Source organism: Perissodus microlepis, chromosome 17, assembly GCF_051167445.1.
Source record: "Perissodus microlepis isolate ML-2025 ecotype Zambia chromosome 17, ASM5116744v1, whole genome shotgun sequence".
NCBI classification, from domain to species: domain Eukaryota; kingdom Metazoa; phylum Chordata; class Actinopteri; order Cichliformes; family Cichlidae; genus Perissodus; species Perissodus microlepis.
This window is the reverse complement of record NC_140477.1, coordinates 31,266,684-31,283,786: the sequence shown is the minus strand read 5'-3', so window position 1 is coordinate 31,283,786 and position 17,103 is coordinate 31,266,684. Positions and strand designations below refer to the sequence as shown.

Genomic DNA, 17,103 nt, shown 5'->3' with positions numbered 1-17,103 from the left:
TCTTGGGTACGAGAGTCATAACATTTGGTTAATGTTTGGTCTCCTGAAAGGAAACAAGGGTAGGAGAGCGAGAAGATGATATGGACAAAATATGTTTCCCTCAAAACATTATTGAGAATAAAGTATAGCAGCATGGGAGTGTAATTTTGACAAAATACCGCAGTATAGCTCAATTAGGCTCTGGGACAGGTAGATAAATTGAAACAACGATGCTGGATAAGATGTGTCTCTCCCTACAGGTCTGCAGGCGCTGTAAGTACAGAAAGATGAATCCAGTCATTCTGCATCATTATACACTCACATGTTTATACCGAGCACCAAGAATGCCCAACACATCTCACACATGGAAACATAAGCCGCACTCATGAACTACAAGTGTGTCCAGAGCCACTAGCTTACATCATGGCCTGGATCAAGTGCTTTTTTTTTTTTTTTTTTAAATCCCGGGGTATAGCTCCAGTCCTCCAAAGATTTATCCTCTGACATAAGAGCAAAAATACCTAGCAGTACTTAACAACTTGTAGATACAGGAAAAAAAAGCACACTGCTTGGACATGCCATCACCTTTAAATCACTACATTTCACAGCCAAAACATTTTGCATGTCTCCTGAGTGTAATCAAGCCACATTGTGGCTCACTCTGAATTTTACTCTAAAATATACATAGCAATGCACTGGTTTGCACATCAGTGCTCTCTATAAGCACTAATTCTCTGCTTGTGATTCATAAATTCAGTCACTTACCGGAGGACCAGGCTCTCCTTTGGGGCCATGTAAACCATCTTGGTAGTCATAGAAGAACTCTGGCTCCTCATATCCATAATCATACTCTCCCATGTCTACATCATCATAGCTGCCATCCAAATCATGCTGCTCTGAGGTGTCCACCTGATTCTCCCTGTACAAAGTAGTGCTGTTGGCTCTCAGATGAGTCTCTGGGAAATTTTGGCTTGTGGAGCCAGAGTCCCTAGAGCTTGTGATGGAGTTGTTCCTGAGTTCTTCCTTTAGTTGGCTCTGTCTGACCAGGGAAACAACACCTGTAGTGGCATCCGGACTTGGCTGTTTTCTGGAATTTCTCTCTTCTTCTGTGCTGTTTTCAGAGTGTTCAGTGTCCTCCTGGGGCGTAGTGTCTTTAGCCAACACATTTTTGGTAGTGGTGGTTGTTGTGCTATAGGCAAAACCCAGAGCTGCTTGACTACTTGGCGTAGTTACGGTGGGGCTATAAAGCTGGAGTGATGATGTGGCAGAGTGGGATAATGGTTCCAATGTGGAAATGTTTTCTTGGTCCCCCAGATGAGGTCGTATTGGTGGGCTCAGAGTTGAATGTTGCGTGACCAAACGATCTGGGGATAGTTTAATGGCTGCTGTAGATCCGACGGGTGTATTTTGAGTAGCTGCTACTCCAAGAGGAGACTTTGTCAAATGGCTAGAAGGGGGGTCATTCACCACAATATCCGAATCAGAATGTGGGAAATGTAATCGGTAAGTGTCGGCCAGCCGGCACTGTTTTTTAAGATATTTGCAGTAGTGCGCGGCAGCTTGGGCTGAGGGATAGATATCCAGTTGGCAGACTTGACCACTAAATGGTGCCGCCTTGGAGTTCATCCTTCCCAGAGTGAAGACACCCCCAGATTCCCCCAGTGTTTGAGATCTCCCCAGGGTTTGCTCCCACTGCTGCACCCCTCCACAATTCGCATAGAAGGACACTGAACGTGCACGAACCCCAACAGCAAAAGGGTGCAGGCGCCCATCCTGCCAGTTGTAGTTGAAGTAGATGGAGGCTTTCTCTGCAGTATAAACCACCACTCTGCGTGGCAGCAACTGAATGCCAAAACGCAACCGGTCCCTCCCGTCCTTGATACTAAAAAGAAATGCATTGTTTGCTCGCCAGGAGCTTAGGCTAACTATAACGGAGAACTCTTCGCCAAATTCTGAAGGGAATAGATTGGGCACTGGCGCCTCATAGAGGGAGTTTGAGTCGAGCAACACCCCATATCCAGAAAAGGGGCCATCGAAAGGTGAGGGAACATTTGCATAAGTGGGAGGCTGTGAGCTTGTCCTTTCGTAGGTATCGTCTGTGTGGCTTTGAGTTGTAAGCCCCAATCGATAAAGGATATCCACTCCTAAAGGACAGAGACAGAAATATTTATAAGATTAATATGCTGAGAATGAATTACACAATTTCATGAAAATGTACAAATCACAAAAATGTTTCAAAACAGTTTTAATACATTCAATTGTATTTCAATCAAAGCTGGCGGTTCAACACCAGGTTACATTGACGTTTCAACTTAAATTCCTAATAAAAACCTTGTTTATTTCAAGAATTAAAACTCAAAAAAAAAAACTACTAAGAATATATCTCTGATACAAAAAGAGTGGGGAATTAACTTATTCAACAGGTACTAAAAGCCTGCATTTTTACTTGCATCGAACTATTTTATCGGTAGGTCTTTTGCTGATCGATTGGCATCGTCATAAAAAAAAAAAAATGTGTCATGTGACGTGTGGCACCCTGAGTATTTTGAGCATTAAGAACAAGTCTCAGATGTGTTCCTTATGTGTTCGTGCCCACCCCCCCATCATCTTTTTTTGCGATTTGTTGTGACAATAGTTTGCATCATAACACAGAGCGAAAAGCTCATTTGCTCCCACCTGATGTGATGTTAGGGCGATATTTAGTTTCGCCAGTAGGTGGCAGTGGCGGCTCAGCCAAACGGGTAACTGGCAAAATAATCCTTCACAAAAGTAACGCAGGCCAGTTATTACAATGGAAGCCGCCAGTAACACTGAATTGTTTTGCTGTGTTTCAGGTGAGAGCAATATACGAGCACTACATACATTTATGTAAAGTTGATGCTTATTTAACATGTTTGGAGTGTAATTCTTGTTTATATGGTGTTTAATGTGAACGAATAAGGGAGTTGTTTCACGTTATCTGTGGGTAATGCTAGTAACGTTTGTGCGCTAGCTAAGTCATGTTAGCCTCCTGTATTAATCTCTGTAACCGTGTTGTTCCATCAGCAATGTGAAAGGAAACTGTTAGCTGGTTTCAGTTAAAGTTATAGGAAATAGACCAGCCAGTACATGTTATGTTGTCTATTGTTTACTGGTCAATTTCTCTATGTGTTAAGGGCTGATTAATACAGGGCCATTACACGTAATGCTACAAAAGTAACGCAGGCCAGTTATTACAATGGAAGCCGCCAGTAACACTGAATTGTTTTGCTGTGTTTCAGCGCAATAAATCTTCATGTGCACCTGAATGAACCCTGTCGTCCTTCAGTGTGTAACAGACGCTAATAAAAAACTGAATTCACATTTTTATACCCAAATTTTAGCCAGCAGTCTGGACTTAATTGAGCATAACATTCAACCGCTAAAGTAAATTTTTCTGTTCTGGAATACAACTTAATAACTTTCACTTCGCATCCTGATGACTAAGTAACAGTTTGCTTTAGTACTTTTTTTTGTAAAACTGTAAATTTGGAAGTTCATAGATAACAACAATTATATTTTAGCATTAAAATCATAATTTCAAGCTTGCAGTAGACAAACCATTACAACCAAAACATAAAGGAATTACCAAAACTTTTAATATAGGCAGCTGTGGCATAACCCTTAAATTGGATGGCGGGCTAAAAGTAAAGAAAAAACGTGATGATGAGTCTTTAACCACGTTATCAGTGCTGATTTAGTGTAATCTGACCACCAGAGGGCACTCTGCAAAGTCCCTGTTGGTAGCTGATCTGAGCAGAGTTGGGCAGAGCCTGCATGAATAAAAATTAACTTAACAAATGTTAATAAAACCTTTTTATGCTTTGTGTGTCAGTACAAAAAGGGAAAAAAAATGCTATTGGCCAGTATATCGAAAAAATCAGATTTATTATATCATCAAATATCGGTATCAGTTTTAAGTCCTATATCAGCCAGCCTCTCTTTTTTTATATATTATTCCTTTTAAAACTATTTAGGAATGCAAACCTTGATAGTTCTCTCTTTTAATAATACTGAGAAAAATATTTGCATTCGCATTTACAGATTCACAAATAAAAATGAAATGATGAAAATCTTCTATAGATGCCTAAACATGTTGCTCATGGACAAAAGATGGCATTAAATGTGAAATAATTACAAAACTGTTATTTTTTTGACCAAATAATCAGGCTAAAACACAAGAGAGAGACAAGTTAATGACTGCAGCAGTGGCATACAAACGCATCAGGAGTGAAAAGAAGGGACTGGAGAAGAAGTGCTTATCACATCATTGGAACTGTCCCAGCATCCAGAGCCTGCAGCAGCGTAACTAACAGATGCTTTTGGGGTCATTTGATCCAGCCCTAACTAGAGATACTGCCCGTACTGAACCCAAACTGGGACCGGACAAGAGTTATTTTCTTTTTGAAGTTAAATGACTAAGAAAAGTTAGTGAGCCATTAGGGCCATGTAACAATGTCAGCATGATGCCAATGATCCAATCCATGTTTTTCAAGCAACAGAAATGCAGCTGTAGCCCAGATGAGAAGCAGGGGCAAGATAAGCATGTAAGCAGAATACAGGAAACTTTAAAAAAAAAACATTTAAAAGAATACAGGAAACTCCTCCATACAGCCTTTTTGAACTTGCATACAGAGCACATTCTGTCGAGCTTTGCATTCAAGAAAACAGCAAACTGGCGATCATACATGTCAGTACATGATTGTGATTAAAGGATGCTGCACACATATTTAAACTTTAAATATCAACTGAATTACAAATGATGGCCTCACTTATTTGTGTACATGCAAGAGAAAGCATGGAGGTATCTGTTAGTGCACTGGGAGACGAAGACAGCAGTCACACAGAAGCGTTTGTTCAGTGTTTAGATCTCAGCAGCAGTTTGACAAACTACGTTCCACTGAAGAAACGACTCCACCGTATTTGGGAATACCAGCTTGATAGACGGGCCAGTTAATGTAGTATTACTGTGAGTGGAAACAAAAAACAAACTAAACCAGTGTCCACATATTATAGTATTGTCTTCTTAAAGTGTTATAAGCTTTTTTTAGTCTGAAAACAAGAACTGAAGACTGGGATCTGTGCTTGTTGCTACTCGGCATATAGAAAAGGCATCAGAATCAATTTCCTGAGAGAAAAAGTGGGATCAGTACACGCCTGGAGACACAGACATAAAGTGCATCCTTCAGAACATTCTGTATACCCTTAATAACTCCATGCTCTATACTCTTGCTATCAAAAAGACTTCGGTGAAGAGTTAGAAGAGTTAGAAAAATACGAAAAATCTGAACTGAGCATTTGACCTCTAGAGGTGTGAATATGTAGATGCAGGGAAATAATATTTTTTTAATGTTTTAACTTTGCCCATAATGTTGTAGTCAGGTTAAAAAAAGTGCACCCTCTTTCAACACTAAGGTTTAAGATATAATAAAAATTTGATAGTTCTTAGCAGGTATTGGAAAAGCAATAAAACATGATATATTACACCACGTTATTATTCATGTAACAAAAACTAAGTCAGCATGCTGAAACAGTGTGTGAAAAACTAAGTACACTGCTTCCATAGGAACTGAGAGGGTTAATAGCAGCCAGGCGCCGCTAATCAGATGCACTTGATGATCTGAACAGCAATAAGTGTGAGTACCTCTGTGAAAAGCAGATGTTTTGGCACTTTGTAGGTCTTTGGCATTCAGGTGTGTTAACACATTGCCAAGGAGGAACGACAGCAGAAATGATCTTAAATGAGCAATAGTCAGTGCACCAGTTTAGCTAAGTGCGTGAGCATCCACATGCTGCATGGCCAGAAAGCAGCAGGTTTGAGTCGGACCGTGGCCCTTTGCCGCATGTCTTCCCCTCTCTCTCTTCCTGAGTTCATCTGTATTTATTATCCAATAGAGGCAAAAAGCCAAACGTTTAAAAAATATATATCAGTAATTGTTGCTGCGCATCATTCTGGGAAGGGTCTTGAGGTAATTTTCAAACAAATGTGTGGAATCCATCTTCCCAGGAGTGGATAAATACTCCTGGAGGTCAGTCTGTGCAATGCACAGAGAAACTATATAGACCTCGGTTAGTGTGTTAAATTTTAATGTTGATGACAATACAATTAGAAAAAGACTGAAGAAATATGGCTCGCTTGGAATGGTTTCAAGGAGAAAATGTCTTCCCGTTAAAAACCAAAGTTTCATCTGAACAAAACACAAGACTTCTGGACCAATGTCTTTTGGCCTTAACGCACAGTTAATTTACCAAAACTAAACAAGAAGGTTCAGGAACCTCGATTTCCATGAGGTTCTTGTCTTATTCTTTTAGTCAACCATGAACTCTAGAGCCCAATGCAGGCCAACTGCCTAACAACCCAATATTGCCTCACACTATGTCGTGCAACAGAATAATGATCCCAGGCAGAGCAACAAATCTACTACAGAATGGCTGAAAAAGAAAAAAAATCAATGTTATGATGGGACCATAAAAGAGAATAAACAAGGAACTGAAGCAACATTGCAAACAAGGTTGGGCCCAGGGTTCCTCCACACTGATATGAGAGACTGAGCTCCTGAATCACAGGGTGCACTTAATTTTTAATTTTGTTTCATATGATGTGCTGTCGTTTATCTCAGCTTGTATTTACCTCATTCTAAGACCTGTTAAGAACCAGATGAAACCCATTTCTGTCATACTGTTTGGGTGCCAGAGCAGAGGTAAAGAAAAGAAGACTATAGAGATAAAGACAATGTGCTTTCAGAGCATTTTTAGTCATGCAGCTCTGATAGGAGGAGTATCTGTCTGCAGACGATCTGAGCGCTCACTGTGATGTCCCCCACATTCACTGCCTGAGGTAACGTCAGATGAGATCCCAATTAATCTGTGTCATACGTTAAGACAAGGTGCTCTTGCGCTGTCTGTTCATTCCTCCTCCCCTCATTATGATGGATTGATTCTACTTGGAGCGGGCCATCACGTATCACGGGTGATACGTGGGGACATGGCGTTGCATGATGGAATAAGGGGAGGGACACTGCAAGAGGCAGTAGACAAGTCACATAAATAGTCTATGTGAGGACTCATCATGAGGTCAGCCTTAGATAAGACAATACTGAAATAGTGGAAACAGACCCCAGGATATGACATATTTTTATATTATTGCTTCAGTGCCTAATTCAACAAGACTTTACTCTTTCAAGAAAGTCAGACTCAGGGTGAGAGATGAGATTATAGTTAAAAGATCCCAAATCAATGTAGATCCACTGATAGAGCAGAGCCCAGCAAAAATAACAACTCTATCTATGATCACCTTCTAACTTCAGCTCTTCTCACCTTCAATTCTTCTCATCATTGTTGCTCTGTTTAAAAATAAAGATGAATATCACTTCACCCCCAACACCTGACCAGGTGAGGCACAGCTGCCAAAACATGCCAAGCTAAGATTTCCTCTTCCCATTGTATGTGCATTTCTGCCATGTACTTTACATTATGGGTGTATTTAGTATTTTCATTGATGGACCATAGAGATGCGAGCACTGATAGTCAGAAATGTAGCAGGAGGGAAAAAAAACAGAGAGGGAGGAAACAAAGGTACAGCGGTTATTTATGCTGCTTTTAAATGCATGCCGTGGCCCTGAGAGCAAGAGCGGGCATGTTAAGGAAGAAGGTTAAAAGTGATCAGAAGAGCAGCTAAAGAGGAATTCCTGTGTGCACTCGCTGTTCCTATATGTACTGTATGTGCTCCAACATAAAAGCAGAAATAGGGTGTGATGTGGTTGAGCTGTATTATGAACAAGGCATCGTAAACATTAGAGGAGTTCTGTAGGAACCATTCTGAAGGTTCCCAGTTAACGAGTTCTTTAGGATCCCTAAAGAGTTTGTGGCATCAGCTGATGTAATTACTGGAAGCATTACAAGAATGAGTAGTTTGATCTGCATTTAAGCCACTTCCAGTGGTTTTATTTTATCTTAGCTTCTGACTTTTCCAGGAAAGTTATGCTTACAGTGTAAATGTAAAGATACGCTACTTAAAAAAGCATGTAATCCTAGTCTATGTGTTCTGATAGTAACCGTGTTTCTTTTCATTTAAAAATATGTTAATAGGAGAAGAATGACGCCAAAGTTTGCATATGTATATATCGGTTCTCATATATCGGTTTGTATATGGCTCATTTATTGACGATACTTACATTTTTCTGAGTAACAGTTCAATTCAAATTGATTTTATTTATATAGCACTAATTCATCACAACTGTCGCCTCAAGGCTATAGGAAGAAAAATCTTTTTTCTTAAAAACTGTGTGTCAGTTTATATATTCTGCATTTATTTCCTGTTTTTTCTTTAGCATTTTGGTCCCATTTCTGCAGCTACTGCTGGACTTCTTCTTTGACTATTACTGTGCAAGCCATAAAAAGATTCAACAACTCTTTATCCAGCTAGTTGCGATCAGGAACTGGGGCTGCTGCACTGAATGGGGGGATCCAGCAATGTCAATTGCTTAGCGAGTGCTAATCACTGCTGATTCTGTGTCTGGCCTACATTGAAATAAAAGTTTACATTTGAGTTGTTGTGTTTTGTTTTGTACTTAATGACTTTAAACTCACAATGCAATATGTAGCATGCTGTCTTGATATGTATCAGTCAGACGTTTTAGTTTTAGGACCAAATATACCCGGCTACCTGCCATCACCAAGTACCAATATGATGTCAGTGTTCCCCCAAGAATTAAAATCTCCACACCATATAACATGGAATTTATTTGAAATCTCAGTCAGGAGGTTTTTATGTCAGGTAACATGAGGCTAATGTTAAAACAGAGTCACTGACAAGCCATGAATGCAATAAATAGCAGACACCCCACTCACTTAATGTGAATAACCTGGCTCACACCTGATCGGCTTCAATAGGGCCCCTGCAAGAGTTACATAGCATCACTTTTCTGTTATTGATTTGAGTGGGGTACAGACAGGAGCTTTTATACTGTCTATATGACAAATGTCAGTGAGTCACATGTCCTAGTGACAAAGAGGGGGGTGGGGGGCATCTAATAAAATGCTTTCATATAAAAAAAAAAAAAAATGCTGACTTTTAGTTATGCATAAGTGTTCTGTTGCTTACCTTGAGCTACGTAATCTTCTCCAGAGAGTGCTGCTGAGCATACTGACAGGAGCAGGAGAAAGTTCCACCTAGATGGACAAAACAAAGATCAGTTTCATGACTAGTTGTTGGGTTTGTCTCTCTGACACTTTTTTAAACATACAGTCACATCTTTATTTAATAAAGATACACTAACTGATGCTAACAGCGGAGCATGGCCATTTGTAATTAGCATGGCTGTGAATGCTTATAGTTAAGGTGATCAGGTGACCCTGAACTCTCCCTTAGGTATGCTGCAATAGGCCGAGGCTACTGGGGACTTACCATCATACAGAGTGTTTCTTCTTAATTCACCTCTCTGTGTTTATACAGCACTTTGCATTTAATCGCTAGTTATTATTAATCTCTGACTCTCTTCCACAATGCGTCTTCTGCCTTGTCTTCATCCATTCACCCCCAACCGGTCACTGCAGATCGACACCTCTCCCTGAGCCTGGTTCTGTCAGAGGGTTCTTCCTGATAAAAGGGAGGTTTTCCTTCCCGCTGTCACCAAGTGTTTGCTCATAGCGGGTCACCTAATTTCTGGGGTTTTCTCTGTATTATTACCTTACAAAACGAAGCACCTTAAGGTGAGTGTTGTTGTTGTATGGTACTATATAACTAAAACCGAATTAAACTGAATACTATTATGTTGCAATAGTCTTTAAAATTATAATAAAAGTACACAAAGCAGGACTTTACTGAAGCAATATAGTCAATGCTCAGCTTCCAAACCACCCCAGTATGTGAGCTACCACAGTATAAGAAACACTTTACATAATCTGATACTGCTTGGTGAGTTCAAATAATAATTAATGCTATGTAAATAATAAATAACATGCTTATGATCTAATCATCACATCAAAAAATGAGAGCTAAAGTTACATTATAATCATTTTGGTTCTGAAAATAGTGTCAGTTTTTGAGAAAGAAGAGAAGAAGGAGAGAGCAACGAGACAGCAAAAGTGCTACTGGAGAGGTAACAGACAGCCAGATAAGGAGAATTAAAATGAGTCCTTGTCAAGTAATTAGCTGATAAGGACTGCTTTTACATGAATCCTTTCGTTTACACTAAACAATCAAGAGATTCATCAGATAAATGATTCATTCACAAGAAAAACTATTCATCCTCTCCTGTGGTAGCTGATACTGAGTAGATATTACTAGTCGAAACAAGTAAAAACGAAAGCTGGAGCCCCTTAAAAGACAATGTGACTGCTCCGTTTCAAAAGCCGTTCCACTTTGACATTTTTATGCCTGAAGACTTAGTGAAAAGCGATGAAAAGAATATTTGAGCATCGTGTTTTATCGTTTCCAGACAATGATGGATTTGATCTCCAAGGCACATGGTTAATAACAATTTAATGCTTTTTATGGCAAAGCAAGGACCATAAAGAGGCAAATGCCACAGCCAACATTCACACAGGAGTTGCGCCTCCCTTTTCATCTTTTTCAAGTTGGATCTCCTCTACCAAAAACCTTAAATATCCTGAAAAGCTACCAATACTAAAATATGTTCCATTCTATAACAGGCTTATGAAACAGTAAGTTATATATTAATCATACTGCATGTTGTCACTTTGCTGCACAAGAGTCACATAACTCCACTCTTGACCCTCACTGACCCCCACCTCTAGGTGGCACTCCCCACCAGACAGCTACAGAGAAAGGACAGCAGACAACACAGAACAGCCGGTCCTCAGCATCACTGTAAAACCTTCCTACCCAAAATTGTGCAAAAATGTCGTGCAAAAATGTCAATATACATTGACGTGTCTAGAAATGTCCAGAACTACAGATCAGGCAGTCGAACATGTGTTATAAAGTCTTACAATCTAAGGTAAGGTAACATTTGCTAACACTGTCACCAGTAAAGCTGAAAAAAAAAGTATAAGAAGAAGCAGCTCAAAAAGAAGACAGAAAAGAAGAAGCAGTAACTCCAGTTTTAGTAAAGGTTTGATTTAAAGGCAACGCAAACAAAATACTTCACAGGACATTATCATCAAGGTTTTCTGGAATACCCTCCTTCAGTCATTGACAAAAACAAGAATCCAACTTACATAAAGCTCCAGCACAATATCATCGTTTGCTTATTTATCCCCTCATGAAGTCATATTCATTCAACATTTTTCACCTGGTCGTCCCGCCTGCATTGGCCCTGCTCCTCACAGTTTCAGAACCACTGATCTACAGTAAAGCTGGACATTCAAACCAAATCACATCAGCAGCCCTGAAAACAGTAACACCTGCTTATACAACTTGTTCTGGCAACTGGTGTCATATTTTTCTCTGACACTGACACAGTGTGGTGGCTGTACAAAGTACAAGAGACAGTAGTCCTGCTATTTTAATATGCAGGGCGCCATCAGTCAAAGGTTGCTGTCACACCTTAATCCTGCAGGGACTGACAGCCTCAAACAGCATGACAGGCGCCTTACAAACAAGTCTTTTTGGTGGCCTGTGAGCATGAGATTAACCCAGTGTGAGTCACTTTCTGACAGAGAGCCCCCCCAACCCCCAGACGGGAAGCCATATTTGCCCTGCAGAACTGAATAATAAAATATAATCGAAAGCAGAAAAGAGGGGGAAGATTAAAAAGACAACAAGGGAAGAACGGAAAAGGAAAGGGCTGCCTTTAAGTAGAGACACCGTGAATGAGTGTGTCACCTGTTCCCCATTGAGAATGTGGTGCGACATTCCACAGCTGGTAACGCAGACGTATTCCCAAAGTAGGAAAAAGTTACAAAAAACAAGTTGGGGGGGAAACATATGAATACAGTCATTCATCTACTGTGAGAGGATTACAGTGACATTTATAAGGGCAACGAGTAGCTGGTTCTGTTTAGACATTGGCAGCTTTTAAAAGTAGACCAAAGATAGAGGGGGAAAAACCAAATAAATCACTTAACGTTCCTTTTTAGAGTGTGTGGATCCATGTGACGCTGATTCAGACATTTTTTTTTTGTCCTGCTGTCTGTCCCACAGTCTCTTGTTCGTGGCTATTTAAAGCATCTCTAAGGCTCTGTCACTGAGCACGTTCAGGCTATCGCTTCATCACATTTTTAGAAACAACTGGTGACCATTTCCCCACTTGCTGAACCTTGGTTTGGTGCTTTAACCTTTATTGTGACATGCAAACAGAATGGAAGGGATATATCAGACTAATAAGAAAAACAGACTACATCCAATCTTTCATCAGAGGGGAATTCCCTTATATGTGACAGTACCGCTACGGCACGTTTCCCCGTCCTAGCAGTTAATGGAAAAGACCCCTGAAAGCAAGACAAAGCTCCCCAAACAGTGCTCTGTTGACGAACGGAAATACCACTATGTGGGGAGTGGGTGTCATGTCAAGACTATAAATAATCACAACTTAAAGCTCCACTCTGTAATGAATCATTCCAGCAGTACCAGATCTTTCCTTTCTCCCCTTCAAAATTAGCTTGGATCCCTAACAATGGTTCATTCAACTGGGGAGAAGGCTGAGAGTCAAATGGAGAGGCAAAAAGCTCAATTACGCTTGGCAAATAGGAGCAAACCTATTACACTTCTGTTTATAGTCTCATAAGGAACTGGAATCTTTTTTTCATTTTTTTTAACATTCATCATTAATGTCGGTCAGGAGGTGAGCAGCGGCTTTCACGGTTCATTGTTTACATGTCTAATTTACCAACTCAGTAAGTAACAGCGAAGCATGCAAAGCTGTTAATCTACACACACAGCTCTGAAAGCAAACTTCTAGAGGATCTCCAAGAAACTGGAAGCACTAAAACTGCTGTTGAGCTGCGTTGGTGTGAAAAATCCAAAAGCTGCTGTGTTTGACTTCGCTTTGGGCAAAAAAGGTGCTCTGAATAGGACAATCTAAACAAACCTGATGAGACTAACCCTGACTCACCCATCCCACTTTTCATAACCCCTGAAGTTTGCTGAAGCTCTTTTGGCACTCCTTGGAGGAGTCATTATTCAGAAGATTGAGGTTTATAGAGCATTACCTTGGAGCGTTTACCTAACCTCTACTGTTGTGTGACTTAGCTGAGCCCAGTCTAAAAATGCCATGGATGTCATAGCAGATATAACACATAAAATGACGCAGTTGAAATGTTTCCAAATGAGTGCATCACTTTCTTGCAAATCAGGTGTTCTGTTCCTGCATGTTTTGCTTCTCAATCTCAACAAAAACATTCCTGGACACCATGAAGTCAATGATCTACTGCCAAAGAGTGTTCCCGCTGGCTGGGTTACAGCTTCAGTACCTGTACCCTTATCATAATAACTTCACTATGGTATAACTAAGTGGGCTTGTTGTCCTCTCTCCAAATAGCCATCAGCAAAAATGATTAACAAATCAGCAGGTTTCCAGGATTGAACTGTCTAATAGTGGAGCGTTTGCAAAGGCTAGAAATGATAATGATTTCCTAACTGTTCCAAGCCACCAATGATTCCAAGCCATCATGAATCTAAGTTGACTCTTCTATAAGGAGCATGCCATGTCTCTCCTCTAATGAGCATGGCTAACATTTGTCAGCTCACTCCAATGGTACTCGGAGTCAAGAGGTCACGGCAGACCAGTGTAAAGATTGACTGAGTTCACAAAACAGTGAGCAGACAAAGGCCCGTGAGTAAACTTCCACTGGCTTTTATTTATTTGCCCTTTCCCTGTTGCAGAGAAACCTTCAGATGTTAGGAGGGTTAAATACACTCACTCACACCGACAGGCCAAAATCCCTGCAGCCAGTGATTCGGGGAAGGTGCGTACACTGCAGCACGAAGGTGGAGCGGCTGTGATTGTAGCACAGAATAATTCAAAAAGGGTAACCTGAGCTGTGGGACGTGGAAGTCTTATTAAAGGCATTTATAGTGAGCTCTGCCGATTACCCAGATGAGCCAGGACATTGTTTTTGTAAAGGCTTTCCTGTCAATCTGTCCATTTTCCTAACTTCTTGTGCTTGGTTTGGGACTGGAGCACATCTAAGCTGACACTGGATGAGCGACAGCATACACCCTACACAGGTTGCCCGTCTATCACAGGCTGTTAAATTGTTGTGTCTATAAGGGTTCATAAATTATCTCAGATTTGAGCACCACAAATTTGAGTCTGCTTAGCTCCATTGCAGATAAACATAAGTAGCTGCTAAATACCATTAGATGGTGGGAACTTTGGTATTGTTGTTATCCAGTTATATTGAAAGCAAAGTTTGACATTTTCTTGCATAAATACTTATCCTGTCATGCAGTCCACTACAACTTATACAGGAAGGCTTTTCTGTAGAAGCATTGCCCTATAATGTAACACATCACAAAGTGTTTGTGCGATTTTACCCAGAATACATGGCAAAGAAAAGCTGTTGGCCATATTAAAGCGATTATAATAATGAAATGTTAGGGTAGCCTCATAGGGAGCTACACAGTTTGTACTTTATGTAGTGACAGTAAAACTTCGAAAGCGAATGACAAGGGAAGTATCCCTCATGCACTCAGATGCACAGTAGACATGTGGTACACTGAAAAACATAATAACTGGGTAAAAATACAGAACAATTAACGTTTTGAAATGAAAGCACTTCACTTCCTGTATGAATTCTTGCTGATGTTTTTCTGTATTTCTTAACAATGGACTGAAATTTGTACCATTTGCAAAAATGTTCATAAACTTCTGTAAAAAGACACATAATGTGCTGGCAGAAAAACCCTTTATATTCTCTGTTTTTTTGTCCTTCTGCCTCATTGACCTGACAATCGCAAACTTCTGCTCACATTATCAACCACCTGGAGGTACCAACCTGTGCTGAGGAGTCAGCATGCACTCTCAGCCAGAGTGTATGTGAGTGGTTGTGTTTCTGCAGTGTTATAGTTCTAGCACTGGCAGCAATAGAGCAGCAATGCCTGCAACAGTGGGTGATTGTCTGGAGCTCAGGAGCCAGTTAACCACTGATGCATACACACTAACTCTGTCTGTGAATTCAAGGGAGGCCACATTTATCCCCAGTCACCTCAGTTTTCCCCATAAGGCTCTCATATTCACTACCAAGGACAAAAAAAGGATCTCTTATAGGGTTTCAACTCTACTTTGTTTTACATCAAGCAACCGCTATCAGCAGAGAATAACAGAATGTCTTGCGATCTCAGATTTTGTTTTTAGATCATATCTGGAAGACATTCATAATAGAGTACAGGCAACTTGGACTCACTTCTGATAGAAGATAATGCTTTTCCTGTGAAGTACTCTTTCTTTCAAGGAGTGCACATTTCTGATGTTCCACAGACCCCAGCTGAATGTAGCAGGACAACAAGACCTGCATGCTAGATGTCAATATTGCACACTCCCATGAGGAATGTTTAGGGTTTAAGGGTGTTCATCTAAAGCCTTAACACGTTTACAGAGATGGACACATTTGCTGCTCTTGGGTCCTTGACATTTGCTTCTGTGCTTCTTCTAATTTATCACTTACAGAATAAGCATTATTACTTACAAGACAGCCTCATTCATCCCCATTCTCCATGGTTTACCGTTTATTCTTCAGCTTACTGGAGCTGTGTGAGTGGGTGCCAAATAAAAAGATGATATTGTAGCAGATCCTAGACTGCATGTTCACATGGTGGGATCAAAGCCAACTTCCAAAGCTAAAATGCATGGGTGTGTGGAAAAGTACAGGTATCAGATGGGGATGGTAAAGCTTAACAGCAGCAGTCCGTGCACAGCTAGAGTGAAGCTAATATGCAGAACAAACAGGTCGAACGGATCGAGCTGAAGACATCCTAAAAAGAGAAAAACTACAGCAGAGCTCAGTCGTCTCGTGCTTAAACTTTCTAAAATTCTGAATAGTTTGTGCCACGTTTTGGTGTCACAATCGTGCAGCTCAGCTGCTGAAACTTGTTTGGTCAACTGGCGCCCTGTCAGGGAAACACGCCAAAGAACCTGAACAGAAATAAGTCTCCCAGTTGCCATATCAAGCGAAAACCTGTTCCGGAAACAGCTTCAGCGCATAGATAGTCTGACATCTGCAGAGTACTTAAGCAAATGACCACTTACGTTGCTGCCGCGGAAACGTGTCCACTCCTTGTCCGTTGAGCTCCTAAATGCATTTGTATGCATTTGTCCAGGCAGCAGAGATCTGGGTGAAAACAGAATCACACTCAAGGGGATACCTGCACACGGGCTAACCTTTGGTAAGAGCCAAAGGAAGCATAAAGCGGACGGAGATAACTGCCACCTCAGAGTTTCCTCATCGTAGCTGCTGCAGTCCTGAGGAGAGGTCTCTCCAAACTCTTTCAAAACCAAAGCCTCAGATCCTTTGCGCTCTGCGGCGCGCAGTGATCAAGCTATTTCTATCCAAAGTGGAGACGCGCAACAGTTGCATAGGGGGGAGAGAAGGACTTGCAGTGCAGCGAGTCGGTATGCACCAGTGTAAACTTGACTGCTCTCAGGGATTCACAGAATTAGCACTCGACTTCTTCTTGGTCTCCAACACAGCAGATTCAGTTCCATGCGTCTTTGCCTCCAGGCGGTGGCTTCTGCTATGTGCCTTGACTTGCACTGATGCGAGGGGAACCCGTACTCAGCCCATCACAACCCCATCCTACCAGCTGGTGGTGTTGGATTTCACCGGTTACTGACTCGTGACATCACGGACGGAGTTTTGTCTTGAGCCCTTCGGTCACTCTTTGAGTGGAGTTTGAGTGCACGTTTTCAATATGTTTAGTTATAAAATGTTATAAAATGCACGTAAAAATTGTAAATCATAGACATACGCAAACCAACACAAAAAATAATGACGTAAAACAGAAAACATCAGATGGCATCAGTTCAAAATGTTATGCAATTACTTTACTTGACATATATGACACTGCGTGTAAGCTGAGTTTTAAAAATAGTTTAATTTTGAAGCGGCTCTAATAGTATCACTAACACTTTACATGGCAGAATAAGTGAGCTTGAGTTAGTTGTAAGTGCACTTGATGCACATTCATAAGGAAATCGTCACAGA

The 17,103-nt window shown here is 40.8% G+C and overlaps 1 protein-coding gene across 1 annotated transcript in view; it reads right to left on the bottom strand.

The window, feature by feature from the left end:
* The window catches only part of col24a1 (collagen type XXIV alpha 1), an 84,358-nt gene extending 67,643 nt beyond the window's left edge, over positions 1-16,715 (bottom strand). The window contains exons 1-3 of the mRNA XM_084909589.1: positions 16,149-16,715; positions 9,101-9,168; positions 745-2,123 (exon numbers count right to left, since the gene is read on the bottom strand). Of these exons, the coding sequence (XP_084765715.1) occupies positions 745-2,123; positions 9,101-9,168; positions 16,149-16,201 (1,500 nt within the window). The 5' untranslated portion in view covers positions 16,202-16,715. The remainder of the gene's footprint in view (positions 1-744; positions 2,124-9,100; positions 9,169-16,148) is intronic.
* Positions 16,716-17,103: the final 388 nt, after the last annotated feature.